Below are 12,687 nucleotides of genomic sequence, written 5' to 3' on the forward strand. Positions count from 1 at the left end.
AAATAATTTAAAAATGGCAAGGAACCAATATCTAGTTGAGAGTTAGAGGTGCATAGACCTGAGTGGCACTTTTCATAGCTAACGGTAAAATAGTTCCTCACAATTATTGTAGATGAACACTTGTTCATTCAGATTAGCTAGAGTGCTTGAAGTGTATAGCATCTTTGGTTATTTGTGGAACGGAAATTGTGGGAAGAAGGATTGTAATTGTTTTCCAAAATGCTTTTTGGTATAGATGAGCTCTTACTAACAGAAAGTTTCATATACAATGGAAGTAATTATATAAAATATATTGTGTGATGCAGAGGGCAATCTGGTACTTTTCTCAGGAAAATATTAAAATTGAAAGACAGAGTACCTTATCAAACTACAAGAGATTTTATGAACTTTTAATATTTAATGAACCTTTAAATCTTACTAAACATGCAGCAATATCAGTTAAGATTATTATATATATATAAAAAAACTTGCAATGATGTGTTGCTTACTACTCACTGTTCTACATTGCCTCCGGTTACTGTTATTTATAATACTGGCATTACTATTTGTGGATCTAGGAACAACCACATAATATAGTTTCATAAATCAATGAATTAATTGCATTCTACTGAAAATAGATAGCTGTGGTTGTGATTAAACACCTGCTTGGTGGTAAAAGCTTTGTCAATAAAGCTAGCTGCCTCATAAAGAAAATTTCGCCCAAAGTACTGAGACTGAATAATCACTAGGAACAGAGAAAAGTAGAGATAGAAACAAGCTTTATCCTATTCTGCAATGGAAGCTAATAGATAAGAGACAAGTACTTCACAAAATGTATAAATTCTACACAAACACTCTCCAGTTTAAAAACATTTTGGGGATAAATATTACAAATATTGAAGTAATGCACAATTTCCAAACCCTGCAAATTAATGAGAGGGAAAGCTTCCTTAGACCCACTGAGAAAACACTATTAAACTGTTACATTTCTCTATGTATGTATTTATTTATTTTATAATAATTACTATTCAGTGTGGAGTTTGTTTGTTTATTCCTTGTTTTGCAATTTTTTCCACAGCCTCGGGTTTCCTTTTGTAGTGCAAAGCTATGCTGTTAAGTTGATTGCTGACCAAAATTTGGAACAACATAAATGAATGAGGGTGTGCATATAGGATTGTGTTTTGCACTTTTTCCATGTCTAGATTTTCTGTCCTTCTGATTTCTAATACGCTTATCAATTTCAGGTTTGCAGGCAGATGGTACTTATCCTGCACAGCAGTGGGTGCAACGTGTGAACCAACTATGAATGGGTGCCTACTCTTTGTAGTGCATGCTCATGCACACTCACCCATGTTCACAGATACTGATCCAGTTTAAAGTTGCCAGATAACTAACATGCATATCTTTATTCTGGGGGAAGAACACCAGGATATTTGAAGGGAAACCCGTGGAAACACAAGATGAATATGCAAATTCCACATCAGACCTTGCAGCCTCATGTTTGAATTTTTTCCTTTAAATGTGGATTTAAAATTATTTCTGTCTCCTGGTTAATGCTCTGTTTAGTGCTTTGAGAGTTGTAATTGAACTAAAATGTAAATAGATTAAATTTAATTCTCTTCATACAATGCGATTCAAATATATTTTTGTAGTTAGAGCACAGGCAGGTTAATTGATTTGTTCAGGGTTGAACAGTAAAGAAGAAACAAGAAATTAACCAGCATCCCTGAGGTGTAAAGTCTGGTGTCTTACCTACCATATGTACTTCTGCATATGGGCACTATGTCCTTTCTAAAACAAGTTTGTAACATTTGTACGGTTTTTATGGCCAATTTCAGTAAATTTATGAGACTATAGTGCCTGAAATATTCTTTGAACAAAAGCCTGTTTTGCTGTATAATCACATGAATCACATATAGCCACAAGCAAAATAAGTCTCATGATGAGCACATTTTCTGCCTTTCCTGTGACTGTCAGTCTTTTAGAATTGCTATAACTTCAGAACAGCATCTTTTGGAGGCTTAGCACAGACATAAAAGCTCATAATTCCAAGATTCTGATTTCTAACTGGTGGTCAAGGCATCTCAGTATTTTCATGTTTACCTGCACCACTAAATAGATAACATGTTGCTGTTGTAGGTGATGTGATTTGGACTACTTCATTTATTGTAGCTCCAGTCAAAGAAAGCTAATGCAGGCCTACCTGGGCCAGGCACCCTAGATACTTGAGGGGACTTGGAAAAAGAAGGATTTTACTCATGAATTAACATATGATGATAAGAATAATAACTGTACACTGAAATTAATGTGCAGCTCTGCATGATCAAATACATTTTAGAATTACCCCTTGATGACTAAGTTGTTTAGTACCAAGAGGCACTGCCAGCTCTAGGTTTTTTGTTGCCCTAGGTAAAAACAGAAATGTTGTGTACAAACCATCGAGTCTTGAAGGAACTTGCTATACATATTATCAAAGAGCAGTCTGGGGGTGGGATCAGTGTCCCCCTTAGAGATTCACTGACACCACCGCCTCCGAAAGCCATGGCCTTACGTCTATTACAGTTGACAAAATGCCACCCAAGGCAACAGCCTAGTTTACCTGTTTGGCTGAGCTGAATGGTTATACCACTTCTTCTTAAAGGAAGATATGAATACTTCAGTTCAGAATTTTGCTTCAAATAAAGTATTAAATTAAAAGGGAGTAAAAAATTGTCATTTGGGGCTGCAAGAAAACTAAACAACCAGTGTGTCTGCAAGGTTAACTATTCTTGGGAAAGAGTGGCCTTTATTATGTTGTATTTGTAAATTTCACTTATTACGTTTTTATATGGGTGTGATAAAAATATGGTGTTCTTTGTCAACCTTGCCTCTATACTAACCTATATGGTAGAATTATTTTAAAATGTGCCCTGCGGTGGGCTGGGCCCCTTCCTGGGGTTTGTTTCCTGCCTTGTGCCCTGTGTTGGCTGGCATTGGCTCCAGCAGACCCCCGTGACCCTTTAGTTAGGATATAGCGGGTTGGATAATGGATGGATGGATGGATATTAAATTGTAAATAAAAAATTAATTGCAATTTTGGATTTATGCTGGCTTATGCATATCCTATAATATTTTCAAGTTACCAAATTGGCAGTAGAATCATGTACATGCTGTTTTCTTAGTTAGATTTTAAGGCAAAAATGTTAAATTATAGTTGCATGTCTTTATTATATATTTTTCTTATAAATTTCAAAATACCTGTGCATTGGAAATAAAAAATAATCAGCTCTTTGAGTTGAATGCTTCAAACTGATTTCATGGATTTCTTTTTTAACATTAAGGAAAAGACTTTTATTATGAAAATTGCAGTAAATGTCCATAAATAAGTTTAAAATAAGAAATATTGTTAATGTGCCTGTTAAAAGTTTCAGCTATAGTGGTTCACTTTTCCTCTATTCCAGTACTTTCACTAATTAGATTATTTAAAAGTTTATTGAATCAAGAATTGAAAAAGTGTTTAGCAGTGGATAGAAACCCAACCTATAATGTTAGTAAAGTAAAACTTCCCATCCAACTGGGCTGGGAAAGTAAACATCATTTTGTAGTTTCCAGTAAGCTCACTTTGTCAGCTTGGTAAAACACATCCTGATCAGTATTCAAGACCACAAAGTAAACGTGCAGAGACATTTGAAGAAAGGTGTACATAAACAAAAGAAGAAGGAGAGGCACAGCAATAAATGATTTACTCTGAGATGAAACACTTACCAAATATCATGTATTAAAATTTGGTTTTAAAATTTTCTCTTAAGACAATTACCTGTTTTCTTTAAAAGCTAAAAATTGCAGTGCTTAAATTAAGTATTTTAAATGTTTAAAAAGAATGAGTTCCAACCCAAACAAATGTACCAGGCACCAGTGATTTTAAAAAAGATTAAATTAATAGATGCTCTTCTGCCACTTGTTGCTTCATATGACTGTTTGTTGTACTTAATCAGCATATCTCTTGTTCTCCAGAGTTACCCTGGATACACCAATGAACAGAAAATCAATGCCTGACGCAGATTTCAGTTCATGGACACCTTTAGAATTTGTTGCTGAGTAAGTGAGAAAAGGATAACTACTGTCACTAAATGTCTGTTCAAACGCTAGAACATACATTATATTTGTTCTCCCTTTTGATGTACAGACTGTGAGATAATTTAGTTTGTTTCTATTTTACTCTAATTTCTTTTGGTTAGATAGATGTTTGAATAGATTAGTAACAGAAATGCATTTTTTCAGGAGCAGCATTTTTTTTCTTTTTTTTTTTACCTTTTCTCTTACTTTCTCTTTTTACACTAATTTGTTTTGTTCATCTTCTATACTACTGTATGTTTAAGTTTGTCCCTCACAATACGCAAACTTTATGAAAGAAAAAGTCCTTTAAATAAGCAAAAGAAATGGAATTTTAAGTATTAGTAATGAAAGAAAATTTAAAGCTGTCCTTTATTCTGTTTGCTCTCCATCGTCGCTAGGTGATATAAAATAACCAGTTTGTACTTAACACAGAGCTAACAATAACTGGCATCTGTTGCTTCCTTATGTTTATGACTGAAAGGAAATCTGCCATTGCATTACATAATTATCTTTATAGGTAGAATTTGGGCAGCAGACACAATGTGGATCTGTAAGCTACAGTAACATTGCAATTGTCCCTACATTCATCCAATCTCAGCATCTGCTTATTTCAGTTTACTGACTCAGTGTCATGAAAGGCCAGAGCCACCTCCAGTTGTTTTGTGCACAAAGCAGTAGTCAACATGGGGATTTAGCACACCATATATATTACACAACATACTCTTGCTTACAGGGCTATTAACCATGTGAGAGAACCTTTACTTTATAGGATTTTGATATTTCAAGAGTTTTTTATCTTCATTCATCTCACATTGTTGCTGTAGATAGATAGATAGATACTTTATTAATCCCAATGGGAAATTCACAATTCATAATTCACTGTACCAGTCACACTAGAGACCAATTTTATTACAGGAGTTAAAATTTGTGTGGTCATTACAGGCATGTAGGGTCCAAAATGTAAACAGCACAGGTTAGGTTGAGGTGAAAAATAGAATTAAACAATAACTTAGTATTTTTCTATAATGGGTTGTTTTCTTCTCTTCACTGTGACTAGGCAGCAGCAGAAATTCTTAGTATAGCCTTAAACCTTCATGCAACTTCTGGGCTGTTAAGGATAGGAATGCCATTTGCTCAGTATCATTTCCACTTGTATGCTTAGCATTAAAAATATGAAATAACACAGGACAACATTTTTTAATGTGGTAACACAGAGAGACAGAGACAAAACACGAGTAATTTTACCACCTTGGATGGTTTTAAATGTGCTTAATTATTTGGATTGATCACTGATTGGTTTTGAGGAATGGAGTTTATGGATTATTTTATTTGATCTATTTATTTATTTAATTATTTAGTTCATGCACCATTTTGAACATTTTTGCACCTTTTTAATTCTCTTGATTTTAATAAGGTCTCATATTTCTGATTATAAAGTCTTCACTTGTCTGCTCGCTTGCCCTGGTCCATCCTCTGTACATGACTATCAATGACCCGGGAAGCAGGTAATGTCCATGGCTGCAGATCTGGGGCATTAAACACACCCACTCATACAAACCATTTCACTAATCAGTCTGTTTTGCTCATCTCTGGGGTGTTGGAGGAAACAGGAGTATATGCAGACATGGGTAGAACACACATAAGCTCTACATAGAAAGTGACCTAGATGAGAGCCAAGTCCAGTGCCTTTGATTTGTAAGGATGCCTTCCTAGCTACTGTACCACTACTTTTCCGTATCCTATATCTGATATAATTATTTATATTTTATATTCATATTACGTGCTTGATGACATTTCACAAAAGTTAGGTAAATAGGGATTGACAAGCTATGTTTTGTTAAATGGGCTCTTGTCAAAACATATATTTTTTTGTTTTTCTTATTCCAGAACATTTTATAACTGGTCCATTAATGTTGATAGACCAAATTCTGGAAGTCTTATTCAGCTAGAGACTGCCGGTGGGAAGACCCAGATGACACCTGTTCAAGAAAAGAAACAAGAATAGCTCATTATTCAGATGGGTTCTTATCTATAAGTAGTTACCAGTTTGTTCACAATTTGTTTTGGTGTTATGCAATTTTTGAAACCAAAAACTTCTTGTGCGCAGTGCGTTGTTTTCTGGTGGTGGAGTGGCCTTATGAGTACTTATGGAGCTGTGTGCCTCCATTCAAAGTATTATACCTTTTTTCAATTTCCTACAAATGTATTTTTGTAATGACCCCGTGATTAATGTGTCAGTGACTGATTGTTATTTTGTTAATCAAGTGTAATGGACATTTAAAATAAAATCAAGCAAGTAAGCATTTAATGAAACAAACAGTTTATTAAACTTTCAAAATATGTGCTTCTTGCTTGCATTATGATAAATCTACTGAACTTTCTGCCTCATAATCTTCAATTCACCCTTTTCATTTGTATGTACATTCTCAAAAACACACAAAATTCTTTGCAACAAGAAGACATAATTGCCATTATTCTGGGTGCCAATCAGATTCATTCCTTGACTTTATTTGGTCTTAAAGAATTACTAATTTCATGACATTTTCTACCAACCCATCCATGTCTGCTTATCAGCTCAGTCTCCATTACAGTACACATCTTTACCCAGTAATGTTTGACCTCTCTTCTCATTAGCACAGTGTAAAACATTTCTGCCTCTTGTTTCTTTTGCAGACTTTTTGTCTCTGTATCAGTCCTTTTCCTCTTCCCTGTTACTTTCCCTCTCTGCATGCATTCATCTGATCTTTCTCAACTTAGACTTTTCAGACTTTGGTACATGTTTTACTTATGTTGACTTCATTTCACTCCTAACTTGTAATGCGAGACAGTTTCATTTAGGAACCAGAATATGTGTAAGATTCCAAATTTTGTTTCCTGCTCATCTCACGTCTATTGCATATGATCTCCAATTTTATCCACATTTAAGGTGTCACAAGCAACAGACCCTGGGCCTACTTTTGAATGTAATCCACTGCCTCTGCCGTTGAGTTGGTTAGTGCTGCTGCTGATGTTACAGTAGGCTTTAAGGGGCTGGCAGTAACTTACAAATAGATAAAATTTTTTTAAAAATTGAACCAATTCAATATTTGGTTTGTCCTAAAGCTGTCACACATCTTACTCAGTGCTCCAGTTCATGTCCATTTCTTACCAGTTCAAAATGATCTTGGCATTTTTACTTGTAATGTCTGTAATATCAGCATGGGCTAGGCTGAAAATGTTTTAAATGCTCACTGCATGCAGTGAAGCACAGCAAAAGTTGTACTTAAGTTTACTTATAATGTAAAATGGATATGCTATGTCATTTGCTCGTTAGAAGTATACTGGTGAATAAATTCTTGCTGTAGGATATAGACGTGTTGCTGTATACCAGAGGCATAAAAAGTCATAAAATCAACCAGTTAAATATCTCTGAACTTCAGAATTTACAATGCTAAGCCTGACGGGCAACTACTTAGTGGCTACAAGATGGTTTTCACTTTAAAAATACAATAAAATAAAAACAATTCACAAATTTAAAAGCACTCTGACCATGCAACCCAGCTCACTGTTCTGCTTGTTCTGATTCACTTGTCAAGATATTATGAAATGGTGACATTGATCTTACTCCTGTGAGTATTGCAGAATCTGTTATTTAATTTACTTTCAGATAGCTGCCATCTCAGAGCATTAATTCAGTTAGCTGCCCAGTTTTTTGGCAGGACAGACTCTGCAGATTTCACATGATCACATGAAAGCTAGTAATTAATGAAATACATTTTTAAAAAGTGAAAGCAATGTTTTTTTGTCTAGTTTTAAGAGCTCAAAGCAAGTGCTGCCCTCAGTGTAACAGCATGACATGATTCATGAAGAGAAACAAAAATGCATATGGCAACTGTGGTCTGGGTACTTAACAGATCTGGAGATGTAGCAAAATTAAATCATTGTATGCCGAAAGTCTTATAGTAGATTTATCAGTTCAAACTTGAGAATGCTATGTGCTCTGACGAGACCACAATTAACACTTTAAACTGACTAACACTATTTCCTGAATTACTGTGCAATGAGACCCTGGAAGTGCATAAATGTTTTTACTAGGATGTACAAAATGAGGTCAACCAAAATGGAAAGCAAATTGAGCAGTACTTAGCACTGCAGTAGTTTAAAATCTCATTTGGACTTGTCAATCATTGCACAATGATTTGCCACACATGAACATACACGGGAGCTGAGTTATGTCTCTCTGTCTCGGGAAAGGTGGATTATTCTGATCTGTGTTTTCTATTAAATTACCGGTAAATGTAATTATGCATTTTAATACATACTTGTTGATCATGGCTATACGCTATGTATGCAGCACTACTATCTATCTACTACTGCTTGTACTACTACTTTACTACTTGTTTGCTTATTTCAGTAGGTAATTGGGTTCATGTTGTATGTTTTCTCAGTGATAACCATTCTGTGTCAGTATATTACAAGTTCAGAGTTTGTCATGACCAGGACATACTTCATCTACAAGCCACATTGCATGTCTTCTCCGGAAGCAGTGTAAGTGCACCTAAATTTGCTCAGTCTAAAAATATGTTGCCAAATATTTGTTTTATGTTTAAAAATATTTAACTGTTGTGGACATTGTGATGATATAATAAGATTACCTAGGTGAATTTAGAGAAAATCTCCACTTTGCATAATGTTGTTGCCAGAGCCAGAACTAATACCCTCTTACTCCTTTGGCTAAATGAAAAACATTGTAAGGCTATGTTACTTTATACATACATATATATATATATATATATATATATATATATAATATAATGTTAACCACCAAGGGGAAATTGTTTTTGTATGACCTGTAGGGGTCACAGTGCAGAGTCAGCCATTGTACAGTGCCCCAGAGCAATTTTCCAGTTAAGGGCCCTGCTCCATTGCAGTATGATGTGCATAGACATCATTAGTAGGGTAGCACTGACTCACTTGGCCTTCACAAACCAGATCTTTGCAATGACAGAGTACTGCAATAAAAATGTCACATTGTTAAAAATGGAGCAGTTAAGTGCATGCCAGATCAGTTGGAGTCAGTTTGTTGCTATAGGTTCCTTTTAATGTCAGAGATGTACTTGATCTGTCAGTCTAACTGGTAGCCTGTGGAGACAGTGACAGCGAAGTCAAAAGCCTACCAAGACAGCCCCATAAGCCATCAACATGTACATTTAATAAAAATAAAAAAACTTTTACTATGTGATATTTTGTATTGTTGGTTAATTTGTTATCAGACTAAGTTTAATTGCTTTATTGATCATAATCCGTGATATATTTTTTAGTTATTACATCTTTTTCAATCAACTTTTTGTTACCTGTTCTACTGCATTTACAGAACAAACAGACCCTCTATCCTAATGTTACTCGATTACGTTTACCTGTTTTGTAAGTCACGTTGGATAAAAGCGTCTGTCACGCAAACAATTGTAGGTCCCTGAAATAAACTGACTAGTCCAATATAATTACAAAAATGTGATCAAAATATTGGTCAGTGTTTAAAGATGCTTATTAGGACTCCTGTTAACAGTGTCCACAGCAGTGTATGCAGAGAATACAGTATCACCGTCCACTCAATGCACAGTGTCAGTAAGTTTTTCCGATGAGAAGCTGCGAATAGACAATATTTTAGTGAGCTAGGAGTGAAAGTCTGGAGTGTCATCTGTCAATTCATAGAAGGTAGTGAATAAAAGGATATTTGCTAAGTTTTAATGCCAGTTTTAATGTAAGCCCAGTTGGGAGATTTTTCATATTTTGACATAGAATCAAATCAGTTTTTAACAGTTCATTCAATATAGTTATACTGTTGTGTTGGTCTTTTTGATTTATTTTGCAATGTCTGTGTGTGTCTCCCATGATATCTCAGTTGGAAGACTGTTATTATTATTCTTGTTGTTGTTGCTGTTTTCTCCCATTTCACGACAAATGAAGCACTATAAATAAAAGTGTAAAGTAAAGAATCTTTAAGGATCTTGTTATTTCAAATAGCATGAACAATTCTTAGAAATCCAAAAAGGGAAAAAAGTTATCTAAAGCAGCCTACAATGCCTTTCAAAAAACGATCAAAATCACCACTCTGTTGTGTATTCATCACCAGGCTCCTCAGACATGACTTGTTTTTAATGCTTTGTTTAATAAAATCATTGCTATGCTGCTGAATGTTTTGATGTCAATGATGCATTTCTAAACTCAAGTAATACATATTGTTAATGTTAGGTAGATGAATATTGCCAAATTGAATTATTATTTATGTTGTAGCTTGTAATTTTGTTCCTCTAGCCATATTTGTGACAAAGTGGCACCCATGATGTTGTGTAGATTTATGCTCAAATTTGGGCATATAATGCAATCATTTTATAAATTACACTTACTGGGTTGTCTTTCTGACCAACACCACTTTTAAATTCTGGCAGGTAAGTACTCTTTTTCTAGATCTTTGGAACAGTTACAAGCCTTTTCTTAACGATCTCCTGATGTAACTAACAGGAAACATTTTGTGAGGCCCCAGGACTTTGTGTCAGGTACTGTAGTCAGCAACACCCTGAGGGTAAATCTTATCTCTCCTTCCCTTAACTGTGCACACAACCAAATGTATCTCTATAGATGGCATAAGAGTCGAACTTAAAAGAGATGATGAGGAGGAGGAGAGGGTGGAAGACATTGTCATATGTTTCAAAGAGAAACTGGACTTGAACAAAGTTAAGACTAAGGTTGATGACTGGCTTTGCCCTATATTGAGGTACTGTCAGATTTGGGGAGTGAAGCAGACATATAAATACATGGTGGTTGAATTAGATGGACAACATTAACATGCTGTATTAAAGGACCAGAGCAGGGGCTTTTGTTTCAGGATGCTTGGTCTTTAAATATGTGCGATAATGCTGCTGAAAGTGTTATACCAAACCTTAGTGGCTAGTGCACTGTTAAATGCTGTGGTGGGCTGGGGGGAGTAACATAAATTCAGGGGATACAATATTTGTGAATAAAAAGCCTTCAGAATGGTCAGCTGTATTACAGGACTGACTCTGAACTCAATAGAGACAATAACAGAAAAGAGGATGATGGTAAAATTAGAGGCCATCATAATAAATTCTGCCCATTTTCTCCATAATTTTTTGCCTTTGCACATCCTTATCTATTAACTTACTCCAACCCAGTGTGTTAAGAGGAGATTTTTTTTGGGTTCGGCCATCAGTCTGTATAGTGCCGATTTCTACAGAAGTTAAGGTAATATAATCCACCTTGCATCATTTGAAAGTGGCTGTCAAGTAATGGAATAGTACATGCTCAAAGGAGAGACCGCTCAAGTATTAAGCAGACAGCCAACATAATCAGGTTTCCATCAAGTGCGAGATTACCAACATACCCTTTTAGAATCTTACTTTTACTTTTTTCACAGAGAGACTGGACACAAAACAGCAAAATACTGTACAGACTCGACCCAGATGGAAAACAGACCGCTGACCAGTTTGAAAACTCTGATAGAAAGAAAACATTAGTAATAAAATGCCTGAATTAACGGTAATAAACTGATTTAACCTTTCAGTCTGTTTTCAAAGCAGAGCTCAGTGTACCCAGTCTGTCCAGCTGCTCTGGACAACATGGGTTTGTGTCACAAATTCTGTTATTTCTTGTAGTATTTATATTTTTGTTTTGCACTCTTGTTTATTGTTTCCTGTTGTAATTCAAAGCTTTCCTTTATTTATATTTTATTTATGATTTTTTATTGATATTATTTTGCAGCCAGTGTGGTGTGTATAATCTTTTTTTTTGCTATTGTTTACTTTGATTTTTTGTGAAAATCTTTGTGCATAGGAAATAACACTATATAAATAAAATATAAATTGTGAAACACAGATTTTACTGAGGCAAGTTAAGGCCATAATGAGGATGAGCAGAGGTTCAGAGGAGGTGGTCCGGCTCCATGAGTGGAGGGTGGGGCAAGTGAATGGTTTGCCCCTCATCATTGTTTCAGTAGTGAATTGCCACATTCCTCCATACTTGATAGTCCCAGTAGTTTGTTGTTTTTTGGTTCACCAAGCAGCGGGGACAATGGCTGTACGACTGGGTTCAACAGTACTGCTGGTGTGAACGCAAGGTGAGGAGCGAGTCAAGTCTGCAAGCACCACAGTACTCACTCATGTTAGGACAGCTGAGCTCTTCGGAAGCAGCTCACTCAATCGAGGAAAGGGATTGGATACTGTAATCTGCTGAATGGGCCTGGGGTCCTCCAGATCGTTTTTGTGTGCAGTTAACATTGGTTGCTATTTTAACTAGTAATTAATGAAGAGTGGCCCACACAATGTTTACCAAACAAAGTGTATGGCCTGTTCATTTGGAGGAGAAAATGATGCTGGGTGCAGTCTCCACGCCTCAAGGGGCTGAAGTTGAAACACTGAGTGAGTATATTGTTGTGTTCTTCATGGATTATTGATATGTTGACTGGTGTGTATCTGCATTGTGACATTTACTGCAAAAATGCATTTGGATATATGGCAGCCCAACGCAAGGCGCCACACTCTGATGCTGCCACCCTTTTGCATGGTAAATGTGGAGTCTCACTCTTTTACTGATTCAGTATATGCTAAAAAAATAAAT

At 35.6% G+C, this 12,687-nt stretch overlaps 1 protein-coding gene across 1 annotated transcript in view; it reads left to right on the forward strand.

Annotated features, from left to right (window-relative positions):
* Positions 1 to 8,807, forward strand: part of LOC114651806 (dihydropteridine reductase-like) — a 29,954-nt gene extending 21,147 nt beyond the window's left edge. The window contains exons 6-7 of the mRNA XM_028801778.2: positions 3,973 to 4,056; positions 5,962 to 8,807. Of these exons, the coding sequence (XP_028657611.1) occupies positions 3,973 to 4,056; positions 5,962 to 6,079 (202 nt within the window). The 3' untranslated portion in view covers positions 6,080 to 8,807. The remainder of the gene's footprint in view (positions 1 to 3,972; positions 4,057 to 5,961) is intronic.
* Positions 8,808 to 12,687: the final 3,880 nt, after the last annotated feature.

This window comes from Erpetoichthys calabaricus, chromosome 5, assembly GCF_900747795.2.
Source record: "Erpetoichthys calabaricus chromosome 5, fErpCal1.3, whole genome shotgun sequence".
NCBI lineage: Eukaryota > Metazoa > Chordata > Cladistia > Polypteriformes > Polypteridae > Erpetoichthys > Erpetoichthys calabaricus.